The sequence below is a fragment of the Aegilops tauschii genome, chromosome 7 (assembly GCF_002575655.3).
Source record: "Aegilops tauschii subsp. strangulata cultivar AL8/78 chromosome 7, Aet v6.0, whole genome shotgun sequence".
Classification (NCBI taxonomy): Eukaryota; Viridiplantae; Streptophyta; class Magnoliopsida; order Poales; family Poaceae; genus Aegilops; species Aegilops tauschii.
In genome coordinates this window covers 546292661-546308957 of record NC_053041.3, presented here as the reverse complement: position 1 = coordinate 546308957, position 16297 = coordinate 546292661, and the positions used below count along the sequence as shown (strand labels likewise).

Here is a 16297-nt window from a genome sequence, read left to right as displayed (position 1 = left end):
GCAATATATCTCGGAATGGCTATGGAAATGCCATAATAGGTAGGTATGGTGGCTGTTTTGAGGAAGGATATATGGTGAGTTTATGGTACCGGCGAAAGTTGCGCGGTACAAGAGAGGCTAGCAATGGCGGAGAGGTGAGAGTCCGTATAATCCATGGACTCAACATTAGTCATAAAGAACTCATATACTTATTGCAAAAATCTATTAGTCATCAAAACAAAGTACTACGCGCATGCTCCTAGGGGGATAGATTGGTAGGAAAAGACCATCGCTCGTCCCTGACCGCCACTCATAAGGAAGACAATCAAAAAAATAAATCATGCTCCAACTTCATCACATAACGGTTCACCATACTTGCATGCTACGGGACTCACAAACTTTAACACAAGTATTTCTCAAATTCACAACTACTCACTAGCATGACTCTAATATCACCATCTTCATATCTCAAAACAATCATAAGGAATCAAACTTCTCATAGTATTCAATGCACTTTATATGAAAGTTTTTATTATATCCCTCTTGGATGCCTATCATATTAGGACTAATTTTATAACCAAAGCAAATTACCATGCTATTTAGAGACTCTCAAAATAATATAAATGAAGTGTGAGAGTTCATCAATTTCTATAAAATAAAACCACCCCCGTGCTCTAAAAAGATATAAGTGAAGCACTAGAGCAAATTTTCCTAGCTCAAAAGATATAAGTGAAGCACATAGAGTATTCTAATAGATCATGATTCATGCGTGTATCTCTCAAAAGGTGTATACAGAAAGGATGATTGTGGCAAACTAAAAAGCAACAACTCAAATCATACAAGACGCTCCAAGCAAAACACATATCATGTGGTGAATAAAAATATAGCCTCAAGTAAAGTTACCGATAGACGAAGACGAAAGAGGGGATGACTTCCCGGGGAATCCCCAAGCTTAGGCTCTTTGGCCTCCTTGAATATTACCTTGGGGTGCCTTGGGCTCCCCAAGCTTAGGCTCTTGCCACTCCTTATTCCATAGTCCATCAAATCCTTACCCAAAACTTGAAAACTTCACAACACAAAACTCAACAGAAAATCTCATAAGCTCCGTTAGTAAATCACCACTTTTGGTACTGTTGTGAACTCATTCTTTATTTATATTGGTGTAATATCTACCGTATTCCAACTTTTCCATGGTTCGAACCCCCCGATACTAGCCATAGATGCATCAAAATCAGCAAACAACACGCGAAAAACAGAATCTGTCAAAAATAGAACAGTCTGTAGCAATCTGGATAGTTTGCATACTTCTGTAACTAAAAAAATTCTGAAAAAATCATGAAAGCAGGGGCAATTTGTATATTAATCTGGTACGTCTCCAACGTATCTACTTTTCCTAATGTTTTTCCTCTTGTTTTGGACTCCAATTTGCATGATTTGAATGAAACTAACCCCGGACTGACGCTGTTTTCAGCAGAACTACATGGTGTTGTTTTTGTGCAGAAACAAAAGTTCTCGGAATGGAACGGAACTTTGCGTGGAATTTTTATACAATAAACAAGAATTTCTGGAGCCAAGACCTACCGAAGAGGGGCACCTGGGTGGGCACAACCCACCAGGGCGCGCCCCCCTCTCCTGGCGCGCCCAGGTGGGTTGTCCCCACCTGGTGGCCCCGCAGACCCTGAAACCAATGCTATAAAATCCTATTTTTCCAGAAAAAATCAGGGAGAAAGAATTATCGTGATCCACGAGACGGAGCCGCTGTCACCTCTTGTTCTTCATAGGGAGGCCAGATCTGGAGTCCGTTTGGGGCTCCAGAGAGGGGGATCTTCATTCTTCATCATCACCAACCCTTCTCCATCGCCAATTCCATGATGCTCCCCATCGGGAGTGAGTAATTCCTTCGTAGGCTCGCTGGTCGGTGGGGAGTTGGATGAGATTCATCATGTGACCGAGTTAGTTTTGTTAGGGCTTGATCCCTAGTATCCACTATGTTCTTATATTGATGTTGCTATGACTTTGCTATGCTTAATGATTGTCACTTTGGGCCCGGGTGCCATGAACTCAGATCTGGACCGTTTATGTTATCATAATTATATCCATGTTTTAGATCCGATCTTGCAAGTTATAGTCCCCTACTACGTGTTATGATCCGGCAACCCAGAGCGACAATAGTCGGGACCACTCCCGGTGATGACCATAGTTTGAGGAGTTCATGTATTCACTATGTGTTAATGCTTTGTTCCGATTCTCTATTAAAAGGAGGCCTTAATATCCCTTAGTTTCCAATATGGACCCCGCTGCCACGGGAGGGTAGGACAAAAGATGTCATGCAAGTTCTTTCCATAAGCACGTATGACTATTTACGGAATACATACCTACATTATATTGACGAACTGGAGCTAGTGCCGTATCGACCTAGGTTATAACTATCTCATGATGAATATCATCCAACAAGTCACCGATCCAATGCCTACGAATTTATCTTATATTGTTTCTACTAAGTTACTACTGCTATCATCACTGTTCCACTTCCTACAAAAATACTGCTATCACTGTTACTGTTGCTACTGTCGCTATTATCAAAACTATCATATTACTTTGCTACTGATTACTTGTTGTAGATAATTAATCTCCAGGTGTGGTTGAATTGACAACTCAGCTGCTAATACCTTCAAATATTCTTTGGCTCCCCTTGTGTCGAATCTATAAATTTGGGTTGAATACTCTACCCTCGAAAACTGTTGCGATCCCCTATACTTGTGGGTTATCACAATCGACTGAAAAAAAATCCGGATTTTACCACGCTTATGTGATTTTAAACAATTATGGGACTAAGCGCAAAGTTTCTGTTTTTCAGCAAGATTAAATCAACTATCACCATAAGCTATCCCAAAGGTCTTACTTGGCACAAACACTAATTAAAACACAAAACCACATCTAACCAGAGGCTAGATGATTTATTCAAAGCAAAACAGCAAGGAAAAATATTGGGTTGTCTTCCAACAAGCGCTTTTCTTTAAAGCCTTTTAGCTAGGCATTGATAATTTCGATGATGCTCACATGAAAGATAGATATTAAAACACAAAGAGAGCATCATAAAACATGTGAAAAACACATATAATTCTAACATACTTCCTATGCATAGGCATCTTATAGGCAAACAAATTATCAAGGCAAGCAAAAACTAGCATATGCAAGGAAGAAGAAAGAGACAATAGCAATCTCAACATGAAGAGAGGTAATTTAGTAACATGAAAATTTATACAACCATATTTCCTCTCTCATAATAATTACATGTAGGATCATAAGCCAATTCAACAATATAGCTATCACATAACATATTCTTAACACGATCCACATGCATGCAAAGTTGACACTCTTCAAAAATAATGGGATTAACACTAATTAAAGTCATGACCTCTCCAAACCTACTTTTATCAAAAATTTCATAGGATTGAACATTCTCCAAATATGTGGGATCTAAAGTTGACACTCTTCCAAACCCACTTTCAATATTATTGCAAACATTATTGTCAATCTGATATTCATCATGGGGCTTAAATAAATTTTCAAGATCATAAGAAGCATCACCCCAATCATGATCTTTGCAACAATCTTTGACAATAGCAAAACTAGCATCCCCAAGCTTAGGGTTTTGCATATTATTAGCACAATTGACATTAATAAAATTTATAATAACATCATTGCAATCATGCCTTTTATTCAAAGATCTATCGTGAATCGCTTCATAAAGTAATTCATCACAATTTTCAGATTCACGAATTTCAAGCAAAACTTCATAGAGATAATCTAGTGCACAAAACTCACTAGCAATTGGTTCATCATAATTGGATCTCTTAAAAAGATTGGCAAGCGGATGAGGATCCATAAACTTTTAGCAAGCGAAGATGCAAGCAAAAAGAAGGCACATGGTAACACAAGCAAACAAAAGACCGAACGGAAGAAGGGCGAAAGAAAAGGGCAAATCTTTTCGAAAATCGTTTTAGAAGTGGGGGAGAATAAAACGAGAGGCGAATGGCAAATAATGTAATGCGGGGATGAGAGTTTATGATGGGTACTTGATATGTCTTGGCTTGGCGTAGATCTCCCCGGCAACGGCGCCAGAAATTCTTCCTGCTACCTCTTGAGCTTGCGTTGGTTTTTCCCTTGAAGAGGAAAGGGTGATGCAGCAAAGTAGAGTAAGTATTTCCCTCAGTTTTTGAGAACCAAGGTATCGATCTAGTAGGAGACAACGCTCAAGTCACTGAATACCTGCACAAACAAACACCAACTTGCACCCAACGCGATAAAGGCGTTGTCAATCCCTTCACGGTTATTTGCAAAGTGAGATCTGATAGAGATGGATAAACGACAAAGTAATATTTTTGGTATTTTTGGTTTATGGAATGGAAAGTAAAATATTTGCAAATTAAGTAAATAGGAAACTAAAATTGTAGATCGGAAACTTATACGATGGAAAATAGACTCGGGGGCCATAGGTTTCACTAGAGGCTTCTTTCAAGATAGAAATTATTACGGTGGGTGAACAAATTACTGCCGAGCAATTGATAGAAAAGCGCAAAGTTATGACGATATCTAAGGCAATGATCATGAATATAGGCATCACGCCCGTGTCGAGTAGACCGAAACGATTCTACATCTACTACTATTACTCCACACATCGACCGCTATCCAGCATGCATCTAGAGTATTAAGTTCATAAAGAACGGAGTAACACATTAAGCAAGATGACATGATGTAGAGGAATTAACTCAAGCAATATGATGAAAACCCCATCTTTTTATCCTCGATGGCAACAATACAATATGTGCCTTGCTGCCCCTACTGTCACTGGGAAAGGACACCGCAAGATTGAACCCCAAGTTAAGCACTTCTCCCATTGCAAGAAAAACCAATATAGTTGGCCAAACCAAACCAATAGTTCGAAGAGACTTGCAAAGATATAAAATCATGCATATAAGAATTCAGAGAAGATTGAAATAATATTCATAGATAAGCTGATCATAAACCCACAATTCATCGGATCTCGGCAAACACACCGCAAAAGAGTATTACATCGAATAGATCTCCAAGAACATCGAGGAGAACTTTGTATTGCGAATCAAAGAGAGAGAAGAAGCCATCTAGCTACTAGCTATGGACCCATAGGTCTGTGGTAAACTATTCATGCTTCATTGAAGAGGTAATGGTGTTGATGTAGAAGCCCTCCGTGATCGAATCCCCCTCCGGCAGGACGCCGGAAAAGGCCCCTAGATGGGATCTCATGGGTACAGAAGGTTGCGGCGGTGGAAAGGTGGTTTCGTGGCTCCCCTGGAAGTCTTTGGGGTATATGAGAATATAAATAGGAGGAAGATCTAGGTCAGGGGGTCACCGAGGGGCCCACAAGGTCGGGGGCACGCCCTACCCCCTGGGCACGCCCTACCCCCTGGGCGCTCTTCTGACTTGCACTCCAAGCCTCCTGGGTGTCTTCTGGTGCAATAAAAATCATCTCGAAAGTTTTATTCTGTTTGAACTCCATTTGGTATTCCTTTTCTGCGAAATTCTAAAACAAGGAAAAAACAGGAACTGGCACTGGGCTCTAGGTTAATAGGTTAGTCCCAAAAATCATATAAAATAGCATATTAATGCATATAAAACATCCAAAACAGATAATATAATAGCATGGAACAATCAAAAATTATAGATACGTTGGAGACGTATCACGTGCCCCAGGCCCATGGCACCCCCTGGTGCCTAGTGGGCCACTCCGTCTTCTCGTTCCCTCCCGAAGCTTCCAGGGTCTCTTATTGCCAGAAAAAATATCTCCAAAAAGTTTCGTAGCATTTGGACTTTGTTTGGTCCTGATATTCTGTAAAGTCAAAAACAAGCAAAAAACAACAACTGGCACTGGGCACTAAGTTAGTAGGTTAGTCCCAAAAAATGATATAAAGTTGCTTATAAATGTATCCAAGATTGATACTATAATAGCATGGAGCAATCAAAAATTATAGATACGTTGGAGACGTATCAAGGCGTACGACATCAAGGCGGTGGCACTATGCGGCTGCAAAGCGAATCTCAACTGCCCAATCAATACAACCAATGTGCCAATGCCCGTCGAAATCGACCACTGAGTGGTATCCAGATGCGAGGTATGGGAGAACTAGGAGGCGTTCGAGCAGCTCGAGGTGGCGCACGCAGACGAAGAGTATATGCCCGACATCCGCCAGATGCATCCGGAGATCGTCGCTGAGGAGCGTCGGGTACTTGAGCTGTGCCAGAAGGGGGTTCACAATGCTGACGAGACCAGGCCATCCGGGAGAAGGGAGTCCGAGGCTGAAGTGATCGACCTTTCGTCGGACTAGTTTAATTCTGTAATCTGCAATGCAGTTTGAACTAAATTATGCTATCTATATCCGTGTTTGCAATGTAGTTTGAACTAAACTATGTTATGAATGTTGAAATATTTGTCTATATAAGTGATAAGGGTTCATATAAGTGACCTATATTTCAAGAGATTGGCCAGAGATGCACTGATTTACTTCATTTTTCATACTCATTTGAAATTATGGTTATACTTTGATTCATGATTAACAAGAAGTTCTATTTACATTAATAAAGGCATTCTACTTATTTGTATTGTACTTCATGCACAAGGTTGTATATTTGTTGATCCTTTCATCTTTCTAATCGTATCCAGGCAAATTGATGGAGTACGGGAAGCTTAGAAATCAAACTATGAAGGATAATGCAGCTCCGATTTTGCAAAGATTACAGGAAAAAGGCCTAGAACCTGCTGATTTAGAGCTTGCCCATTCTAAAGCATGGGTATTCGCATGTGGGACGAATGCAGTTTCGCAGGAAAAAGGGGGTGTATCTTTTGATGAGGAAGCTAAAGATACAGACAGTGTCGACATCTCAGAAAAGAGAGTTGTTGGTATTGAGATTGCATCACCTGTTGTATACGAACGTATGTCTTGTGAACTAAAATGTGTGAAGAATGCACTTGTATACATGTCAACTCACCGCGCTGGGTACGGCCGTGTCTGATCATTGTTCGCTGCTTTTGGACCTGAATGCCGACTTGTGCATGGGACGGAGGTTCAAATTTGAAGTATTTTGGACCAAGGCAGAGGGTTTCATGCAAACGGTGCAGGATGCGTGGAACTCAGTCTCAAGCGAGGGAAAACCTTATGTTGTGCTCGATGCGAAGCTGAGGGCGACGGCAAAGAGCCTGAAGAAATGTAGCGATCGCTGGATAGGGAACGTTAAACTTCAGACTGGAATAGCTATGGAGGTCATTTTCCCATTGGACAAGGCGATGGAATCAAGGCCGCTGACGGAGCAAGAGGGTGCACTTCGAAAGCTGCTAAAAGGAAAGTTGTTGGGTCTGTGCTCGCTGGAGCGTACCATCGCACGGCAGAGGTCAAGAATCCTCGTTCTCCGCGAGGGAGATGCAAATACCAACTTCTTTCACAAAAGTGTGTGTCATAGACAGAGGAGAAACATGATGACTGCGGCTCAGCATGGTGACAGAGTAGCCACTGGGCAGGAGGAAATCGCCAGTGAGATTGATGACTACTTCTCCAATGTGTTTGGGGAGGCGCCGGGAAGAGAGCACACTCTTGATCTAGACTTGACCCGTCTACCAACAAGAAACTTGGCTCATCTTGAAACCAATTCTCCGAGGAGGAGGTGGAGAAGATAGTGAAATCTATGCCACTCGACAAAGCGCCGGGGCCAGATGGATTCACTGGCCGATTCTATGCCGCGTGCTGGAGCAGAATTTGTGAGGATTTCACGCGGGCATTGGGAGCTTTCTACCAAGTGGACATGAGAGGTTTGGCTGTGCTGAACAAAGCAATTGTGACTCTGCTGCCAAAAAAGGATGGAGCCGTGGATATGAAGGACTATAGACCAGTTAGTTTGGTGCATGGGGTGATCAAAATCTTCGACAAAGTCTTGGCTACTCGACTTGCCACTGAGCTACCACTCCTTGTAGGATATCACCAAAGTGCATTCGTCAAGGGACAATCAATTCATGATAACTTCATGCTGGTTCAGTGCACTGCACGACATCTCCATGCCCTTCGGGAGCCGACAGTTATGCTCAAACTGGATATCTCAAAAGCATTCGACTCGGTGCAATGGCCATTCTTAGTGGAAGTGCTCAATGCCATGGGCTTTGGCGCTCGCTGGGTGGACTGGATCTGTGGATTACTCTCGACATCGTCCACTAGAATCATGGTGAATGGAACACCAGCAAGGCCAATCTCGAATCAAATTGGGCTGAGGCAGGGCGACCCAATATCTCCTATGCTATTTATCATGATCATGGAGCCATTGCATCACATGTTTGAGCTCGCGAGTTCAAGGGGCATGCTTGCTCCTCTAGCAAGATCTGGGATGAAACATCGGCTATCAATGTTCGCTGATGATGTGGTTTTCTTCACCAAGCCGAATGAGCTGGACCTGCGCACTTGTGCGCTGCTACTGAAGACCTTTGGAGAAGCCTCGGGGCTTAAGATAAACCTTGCAAAAAGTGTAGCATTCCCGATTAGATGCTTGGCCGAAACGATGGAAATGATGGAGCGGACCCTTGGCTGCCCTAGCGGCTCCTTCCTGTGCAAATATCTGGGGCTGCCCCTCACCCTCACAAAGCAGTCCGCAGTGCAACTCTCGTATCTCGTGGATCAGTTGGCGGGTGCGCTGCCGAAGTGGAAGGCAACCAAGATGCCCAAGAGTGGAAGGTTCTTGTTGATTCAGTCGGTTCTATGCGCAATGCCACTACACGCAATGCTCGCACTTGATTTGCCAAATAAAACAATCACCGCCTTGAACAAAATTTTCCATGTGTTTCTGTGGAGTGCCGACTTAACTGCACATGGTGGAAGCTGCGCCGTAGCCTGGGAAAGAGTATGCTCGCCAAAGTGGGCGGGAGGACTTGGCATCCCAAACCTTCAGTGGCTAAACATCGCTATACAAGCACGATGGTCGTGGTTGCAAAAGTTTGACAATGAGCAACCCTGGGCAGAGTTCCAAATCCAAGTTCCGAATGCTGCGCGTCAGCTAGTTCACTCTGCGGCGAGGCCAGTTGTGGGAAATGGCCAGAGCATCATGTTTTGGGAAGATAGATGGCTACATGGGTACTGTGTCGCTGATATTGCTCCCAACATCTATGCCCGCGTGCGGCCAAGAACGAGGAAAACCTGCTCGGTTGCCAGGGCACTTCAGGATAATGGTTGGGCGAGGGACGTGGACCTTGAGGTAAACTCTAACACCTTGCATGAGTATCTCACATTGTGGACTTGGGTTGCCGGCATAACGCTGGATCAGACGAGGCAGGATGAAGTGGTTTGATCCTGGGAGACGAACGGCATACACACCACGCGACCAGCTTACGCGGCAAAGTTTTGGGGAAGGGAGGTGGATCAAACGACAGAATTCACATGTAAAGCTAGGGCTCCGTTACGTTGCCGATTCTTCGTGTGGTTGGCCCTGCAGAATAGATGCTGGACCTCTGACCGCCTGGCAAGGAGAGGCCTTGATCACCAAGATAGTTGCCCGCTGTGCAACCATGAGGAGGAAAGCATCGACCACCTATTCATCCGATGTGTCTTTACCAGGCAGCTCTGGGCTGTGATCTTCCAGGCCATGGACAAGGCATGTTGGGTGCCCACGATGAACGACACGCTCGCTGGTTGGTGTGCGACCCAAAGCACTAATGAGACCCACAAGAGAGTGCTCAATGCTTTTCGTGTTTTAGCCATGTGGGAGATTTGGAAGCATCGCAATGCAATTGTGTTCGAGGGTGATTCTCCATTGGTGACCCATGTGGTTTGTCGCTTCGCGGAGGAAGGCCGGAATTGGAAACAAGCGGGCTTACTTAAAGGCGATCTTACCGGCTTCTTCAACCGGGTGGAACGGCGGGCGAGCACGCCAAGTTAGCCTCTGAGAAAGTAGCAAGTAGGGTGGAGGTGGTAATATTGTACATGTAAATACCGTGTAATAACATTGTGGAGGGTTCTTTCACCCCTCTCCTTCTTAATACATATATAGTACGCACACTCGTGCGTATTCGAGAAAAGTACGTGAAACTCTCAAGAAGACTCTGCCTCACATTCTGGATGAAATTGAGGGTCTGAATATTTCCACGGATGTGCTTCATCAACAGATTCAGTCTATCAAGACTGCACTTAAAATCTTAGGCAAAGAACATGATGTCGTGCACAAAGGCAACAAAGAGAAACTTTTTGCTCTTGAGAAGACTCTTCAAGATATTGGCGGAGCTCTGTGCTACATCACCAGGATTCTGTCACAATAATTCATTGCCACCAGCCGAAAAACACTGCCATCGTACCAGTGCATTGTTTGAAGGTGATGAAACCGACAGGACTGTCTGCGATTAAACCCACGTGGACCCACATGGAAGCAGCCAGGCCAGTAACTGATGGTCCCACCTATCAGAATCTTTGACCGGTCAAACCAGCGGACCGATCACCGTTGACGGGATTATCGTCGCCAAAAAGATCTTAGGCGACAGATTGGGCTATCATAGGTGACAATCTGGGCCGTCAACGAAAACGACAATTGGTGACATTTGTTGGTTCGTTCCTTAAAATGCGATCTTACGCAACGAAAATAATGGTATCGTCAAAATATTATTTTCCATGACGGCGTTTCGGTGACGGTGGGGGTGACCGCCGGAAAATGTCACGAGTGTACTTTCCGTGTACGTTACACGAGTGAAACGCCGCAAAATAGAGAAAATTTTACAGTGAAGACTCTGAGGACACTGAGATGTTGAGCTCGAAGATGGAGGATTTGGATGACGATGCATGGATAATTGTGCAAACCGTCCGTGATAGGATATTGAAGCGCATGACGGCTGAGCTGCAGGCGGATGAGGAGGAGGAGCTCGTGGCAGAGTGAGCGTGCAGACTTGGATAGTCAGTCGACAAGGCAAAAGATCCAAAAAAATTTTTGACAAGGACTGCCGGACTGAGATTCTTTTGTAATCGGACATGTAAAAATTATACATATTTGCTTCTTTTAGTTGTGATTGGGCTCGCGCGATGTGATCCAGCGCTATGCATTTGATTTGAAATTGGTCGAACCTAGGCGGAAGTTTAGGTGAGGCGGTTGAATGGCCGGCTCTCGTATCAATGTTCGCGGACTGGTTTTATTGGTTCGCAGACGAATACGACGTCTGGGGTAGCGTTGGAGATGGCATAGACGAGCAACTAGCCGGTGGTGATCGTTGGCGCAGCAACGACGAAGCAACGAAGCCGTAGCATACGTACGCAACACTGAATTCGGCACTATATTAATACACGACCTTAAATACTCACCGAATTCCCGTGCTCGGCAGCGTCCACGAACGATGTACGCATTGAATCGTATTGATCAACTACAACGTACCAGTAGGACCGGTGGCAACGCCCACGTACTGATGTGGTCAGAATGCACCGCGGTACTTCAACGGATACACTAGTACATGCAAGAAAAAGCTGTGATTTCCCTTTCGTGTCCAACGGATACACCGGTACATGCAACGTCCTCGGCCTACAAAGCACAATTCAAAGGGCATACCATTTCGTCTATGTACGTAGTACGGTGCTGTCTGGAGAGTTTGGGCACCAAAATGTAAACTCTTTACGAAACTGGAGCACGATGGGTAGCGTCGACGAGTGGTGGATCGGTGTCTCGCAAGCTAAAGGTCACTCAAGGAAGGCCATGTCCTCCATGCTGATGTTGATCTCCTGGGAGCTTTGGAAGAAACGCAATGCAAGAGTCCTTCGCAACACCATGACTCCTCAACGATCATTGTGCGCAACATTAAGGATGAAATCAATTTGTGGGTGTTAGCGGGTGCTAAGCACTTGGGTTTTGTCACGCTGTGAGAAAGATGACCTTTGTATTCCACACCCGTTGTCGGGCGATGTTTAAAACTCTTTCTTAATTAATGAAATAACAAATTTTTTGTCTTGTTTTTTTTTAAACTTTGAAATGGCAGCGATTGGGTCGGTCGACCTCGTGCATGCGTGCATGGGCTCGTTGGCGGTACCACGTGACAACAACGTAACATGGCGATGAAAACGGAGGTGCGTACGTGCCCGCCATGGACGGGACTGAGCACTCGGCGCTGAAGAACAACGCCACTGACTAGTCAGACCTCAGTACTACCCATCACCACCATCACGCACGGCCCATCCGGCCATGTTTCCTCCTCATCCATCCATCATCCTCTCGAGTCCTCACCGTCCCCTTCCTCGCGACTCCGGACTCGTGTCGGTCGGCCTGGCTGGCGCCAGTGCTCCTGGACGAAGGGACAGCCTGTTTTTGGGAAGGTTGTGATGATCGCCGTAGGCATGGGCGGGCTGCAATGTTTGTACTGCAGCAGCAGCAGCGGCAGGATTGGATCGAATCGGATTGGAGGGCAGGTGCTAGCGGCGCCAGCAGTGCATGCACGCACTTGATGACTGGAGCAGCAGCGAGGAGCCCAGCTGGCTCCCGCTGCTCCACCTGCCACCCGCCATTGATGCCGATGTGTCCTCCCCTCCCGCCCGCTGCCACTGTGGATAATTTACTCGGATTCATTGGCCGCAGTCCCGGTTCCGCAGTACAACGCGCAAATGCGTTGCACGCCATGCCCGCCTGCTCGGCAATGGCCACCCCACGCAGCAGTATCGCCTTTGTTTATCAGGCTCCGTATACTGCTTCTGCCTCACTGGTGAGATGTGCATTCATCCATCCTCCCGATTGAAATGTGATGGACTGTGCTAATCGGGGCCATGCGCCTATTTAGCTACTGTGATGTTTCATGATGTGCCGACTTCACTAGGGTCGAGTGGAATTTCTTTGAAAGATAATATTACAAGCTGCTATACGACAGACATGCATTGGGTGTAGGGTAAGGAAAGGATTAAAGGACCTGAAATTCGTGTCCCCCGCCTAGACAAGTCCAAATGCGAGCCTGTCCGCTCGTCGTGCAGAGGCGTCCAAATCAGGGTACCCGCACCTAACGACAGCTTGTCCATCGGAGCACTGGCGGATCACACTGTACTCGTCATCAGCCTTGACGGACGGGTCGGCCCAGCCAGAAACGCTACGGGGCCGCCTCCGGCCATTTCAAATTCAAAAACAGAACACAATGCACCGTATGTATGGCCGTAAGAAACCCACTGACCACTCAACCACAAGTAGGAGTACTACTGCTACCTAGCTAAAATTCAGCCCAATGAAACCTCACCAGCTGCACGTACACCACACTGCAGTACACGCCAAGCACCGGAAACCTTGCCCTGGACGGGAGGTCGGCCAGAAGGGCCGGGCCAGGCGGCCAGCCAGCCCCGGCGTCCCTTCCTTCGGCGAGGGGGAAACAGGGCGAACCTTCCCCGCATCCCAGACCTGCCCGCACATGCCACGGCGGGATCAGATCACGCACCCCGCAGCTGCCGATCTAGAAGGCGATGATGAACTGTAAAGCTGAGCGAATACCACTGCCCACACGGCCCGTGCCGGAGGAGTGGCGGGCAAAAGCGCCCCCCTCGCAAAAGCTGCGCGCTCCCCCACGCCCATCTACCCGGGTGCTCGTCCGCCCATCTACCCCGACCCCGGCCCCGGCACGACGTCACGTCGCCCGCCCCCTTTCGCGGACGCCGCGGCGCGGATGGGATGAGATGGGATATTGGGATGGACGCGGTCAAGTAAAGTCGCCCGCGCGGCCCCACGTACGTACGCCCCGGGGGCTGGATCCAGGGTGCCTCCAGCTGCCGCGCGCCCCCGAGCCCCGAAACCACCCGCTCCACGGCACCACGGCATTTACTCCCTCCGTAAACCGCAGACGCGCCAGCCGGCATCGCACTTGCCCGTTGGATGCCACTCACTCACTGCCTCGCCACAGCCTGTCCAAATCCAAACCAGCCTCCCTCCCCCGGCCGTATAAATACCACCACCATACTGCCCGATCAATCCATCAACAAACCAACCCAACCAGCAATAGCCACCCCAATCCATCCAGCTCCTCCAAGCTCAGTGTCCGAGCTCAGCTCAGCTACCCACACTTCACTCAGTAGCAGCTACCGGTAGCGAGAAAGAAAGATCGATAGTGCGACGTGCGCGATGACGACGGTGGCGATAGGCATTCTGGCCATGGCGTGCCTCGTGGCGGTGGCGCGGGGCGGCAACTTCTTCCAGGACTCCGAGATGACCTGGGGGGACGGCCGCGGCAAGGTCGTCGACGGCGGCCGCGGGCTCGACCTCACGCTCGACAAGACCTCCGGCTCCGGCTTCCAGTCCAAGACCGAGTACCTCTTCGGCAAGATCGACATGCAGATCAAGCTCGTCCCCGGCAACTCCGCCGGCACCGTCACCACCTTCTACGTAAGCATCTTCAGTAGTGGCACATTCTCCGTCGGTCGCGGTTCATCGGTCGTTGCCATTTCCGTATGTATGTGATGGAAGCTGATGGTTCTTTGTGTGTGTGCGAATATGCAGCTGTCGTCGCAGGGGACGGCGCACGACGAGATCGACTTCGAGTTCCTGGGCAACGTCACCGGCGAGCCCTACACGCTGCACACCAACGTGTTCGCGAAAGGGCAGGGGCAGCGGGAGCAGCAGTTCCGCCTCTGGTTCGACCCCACCAAGGCCTTCCACACCTACTCCATCATCTGGAACCCGCAGCACGTCATGTAAGTTCTTTTCTTCTGCTCAATCTGGAGACAGAGCCGCATGCGCATGTTGTTTTGAGCCTGTCGCTGACGTGAAGGCCTTTGGGTCACGGGTTTGCAGATTCGCGGTGGACGGCACGGCGATCAGGGACTTCAAGAACCACGAGGCGCGCGGCGTGTCGTTCCCCAAGAGCCAGCCGATGCGGCTGTACGCGAGCCTGTGGAACGCCGACGACTGGGCCACGCAGGGCGGCCGGGTCAAGACCGACTGGAGCAAGGCGCCGTTCGTCGCCTCCTTCCGCAACTTCAACGCCGACGCCTGCGTCATGTCGGGCGGCGCGCAGCGCTGCCCCGCCGGCACAATGGAGGCCTCTGCGGCCGGCGGCAGCGGCAGCTGGTGGAACCAGGAGCTCAGCGGCATGGGCTACCGCCGCATGCGGTGGGTGCAGAGGAAGTTCATGATCTACAACTACTGCACCGACCCCAAGCGGGTGGCGCAGGGCGTGCCTGCCGAGTGCAAGCTCCGCTGATGAGATCCTCCCGCAGCTTACAAGAACAACAACGCATGAACCCGTCATCTGAGATGTGTTTTGTTTCGGCTTTCGATCCGTGAGAACGAAGGAAGGAAGGAAGTGCGCGCATCAGAGCTCTGTCGGATGGTGTAAATGTAGTACCGTAGTATGCATATCGCATTCTTTCATTTGTTTCGTTGTCACACGGGTCGTTCCATGTACTTATGCAAGTTCTATAATTAGCTAGTTCCTTTTAGCCTTGAAAATCCAGACGTGATTGATGTGTTCTTTTCCTCATGTGTACTGTGTGCGGGGATGAGGAGGCACAGAGCTAGAAGAAGGTGGCCAAAGTGGGCTTGGACATGGACACCCTGTGGATCTGGACCATTGGGAAGGGAAGGGGAAGTTTATCTGGCTTTAGATTATTCTAACCGAGGAAGGACACGTGCATGCTGCACGCGAGGAACAAAACAATGCCGACCGGAGGAGGGCCGACATTCATGTATCACTCGCACCCAAAATACCCAGGAATTTTTAATTAATCCAGCGGTAACTAAACTCGTCACGCTCGGTTTTCACCGCGAGCAAGACGGTCCTCGACGCAAAGGACTGCAATACGCCGCCAGCTAATCCTGAGATTCGGGCCGGGCCGTGCCAGCCGGATCCACACCCATCGTGCTTGGGCCACGGCAAACCGTGCAGTGCCATAGGGGAAGGCGCAAGCAAGGCCCAGTGGACCGCCGTGCCGCCTTCGGGCCGGACCTGCCCAAGCACGGCCCAATACAATAAATATGAAACTTCACTATTTTAATCAAGAATGTCTCAAAAAAACATTTTAATCAAGATTTTTAATCACAACATGATCTTTTTATACCTCCGTAGTCAGTACACAAATGTAATCATCTTGCATAGTGTATAGGGGGAGTCCATGGCTCCCTGCCATCTGATCCACCGTCACCGACGATATTCACCACCGTCGGGGCACACCCTCGCTCGCCTCGACTCGTCTCAGCCCCTCTCTTGACCTAGTTTGTGGTGGCAGCCCCGACCCGTGAGAGATCAGTATTCTTGTTAGTCGGTGTATATTTTTGAGCCAAATGCTTCCATGTAGATAATTGAGAGGCAACAACAAGA

The 16297-nt window shown here is 47.8% G+C and overlaps 1 protein-coding gene across 1 annotated transcript; it reads left to right on the top strand.

Annotated features, from left to right (window-relative positions):
- The first annotated feature begins 13951 nt into the window (after window positions 1–13951).
- LOC109732234 (probable xyloglucan endotransglucosylase/hydrolase protein 23) lies at window positions 13952–15429 on the top strand. Its single transcript, XM_020291430.4, has 3 exons — window positions 13952–14364; window positions 14479–14672; window positions 14773–15429. Exons 1-3 carry the CDS (start codon window positions 14104–14106, stop codon window positions 15179–15181), a joined length of 864 nt encoding a protein of 287 aa, XP_020147019.1. The 5' UTR covers window positions 13952–14103; the 3' UTR covers window positions 15182–15429.
- The last annotated feature ends 868 nt before the right edge of the window (window positions 15430–16297 follow it).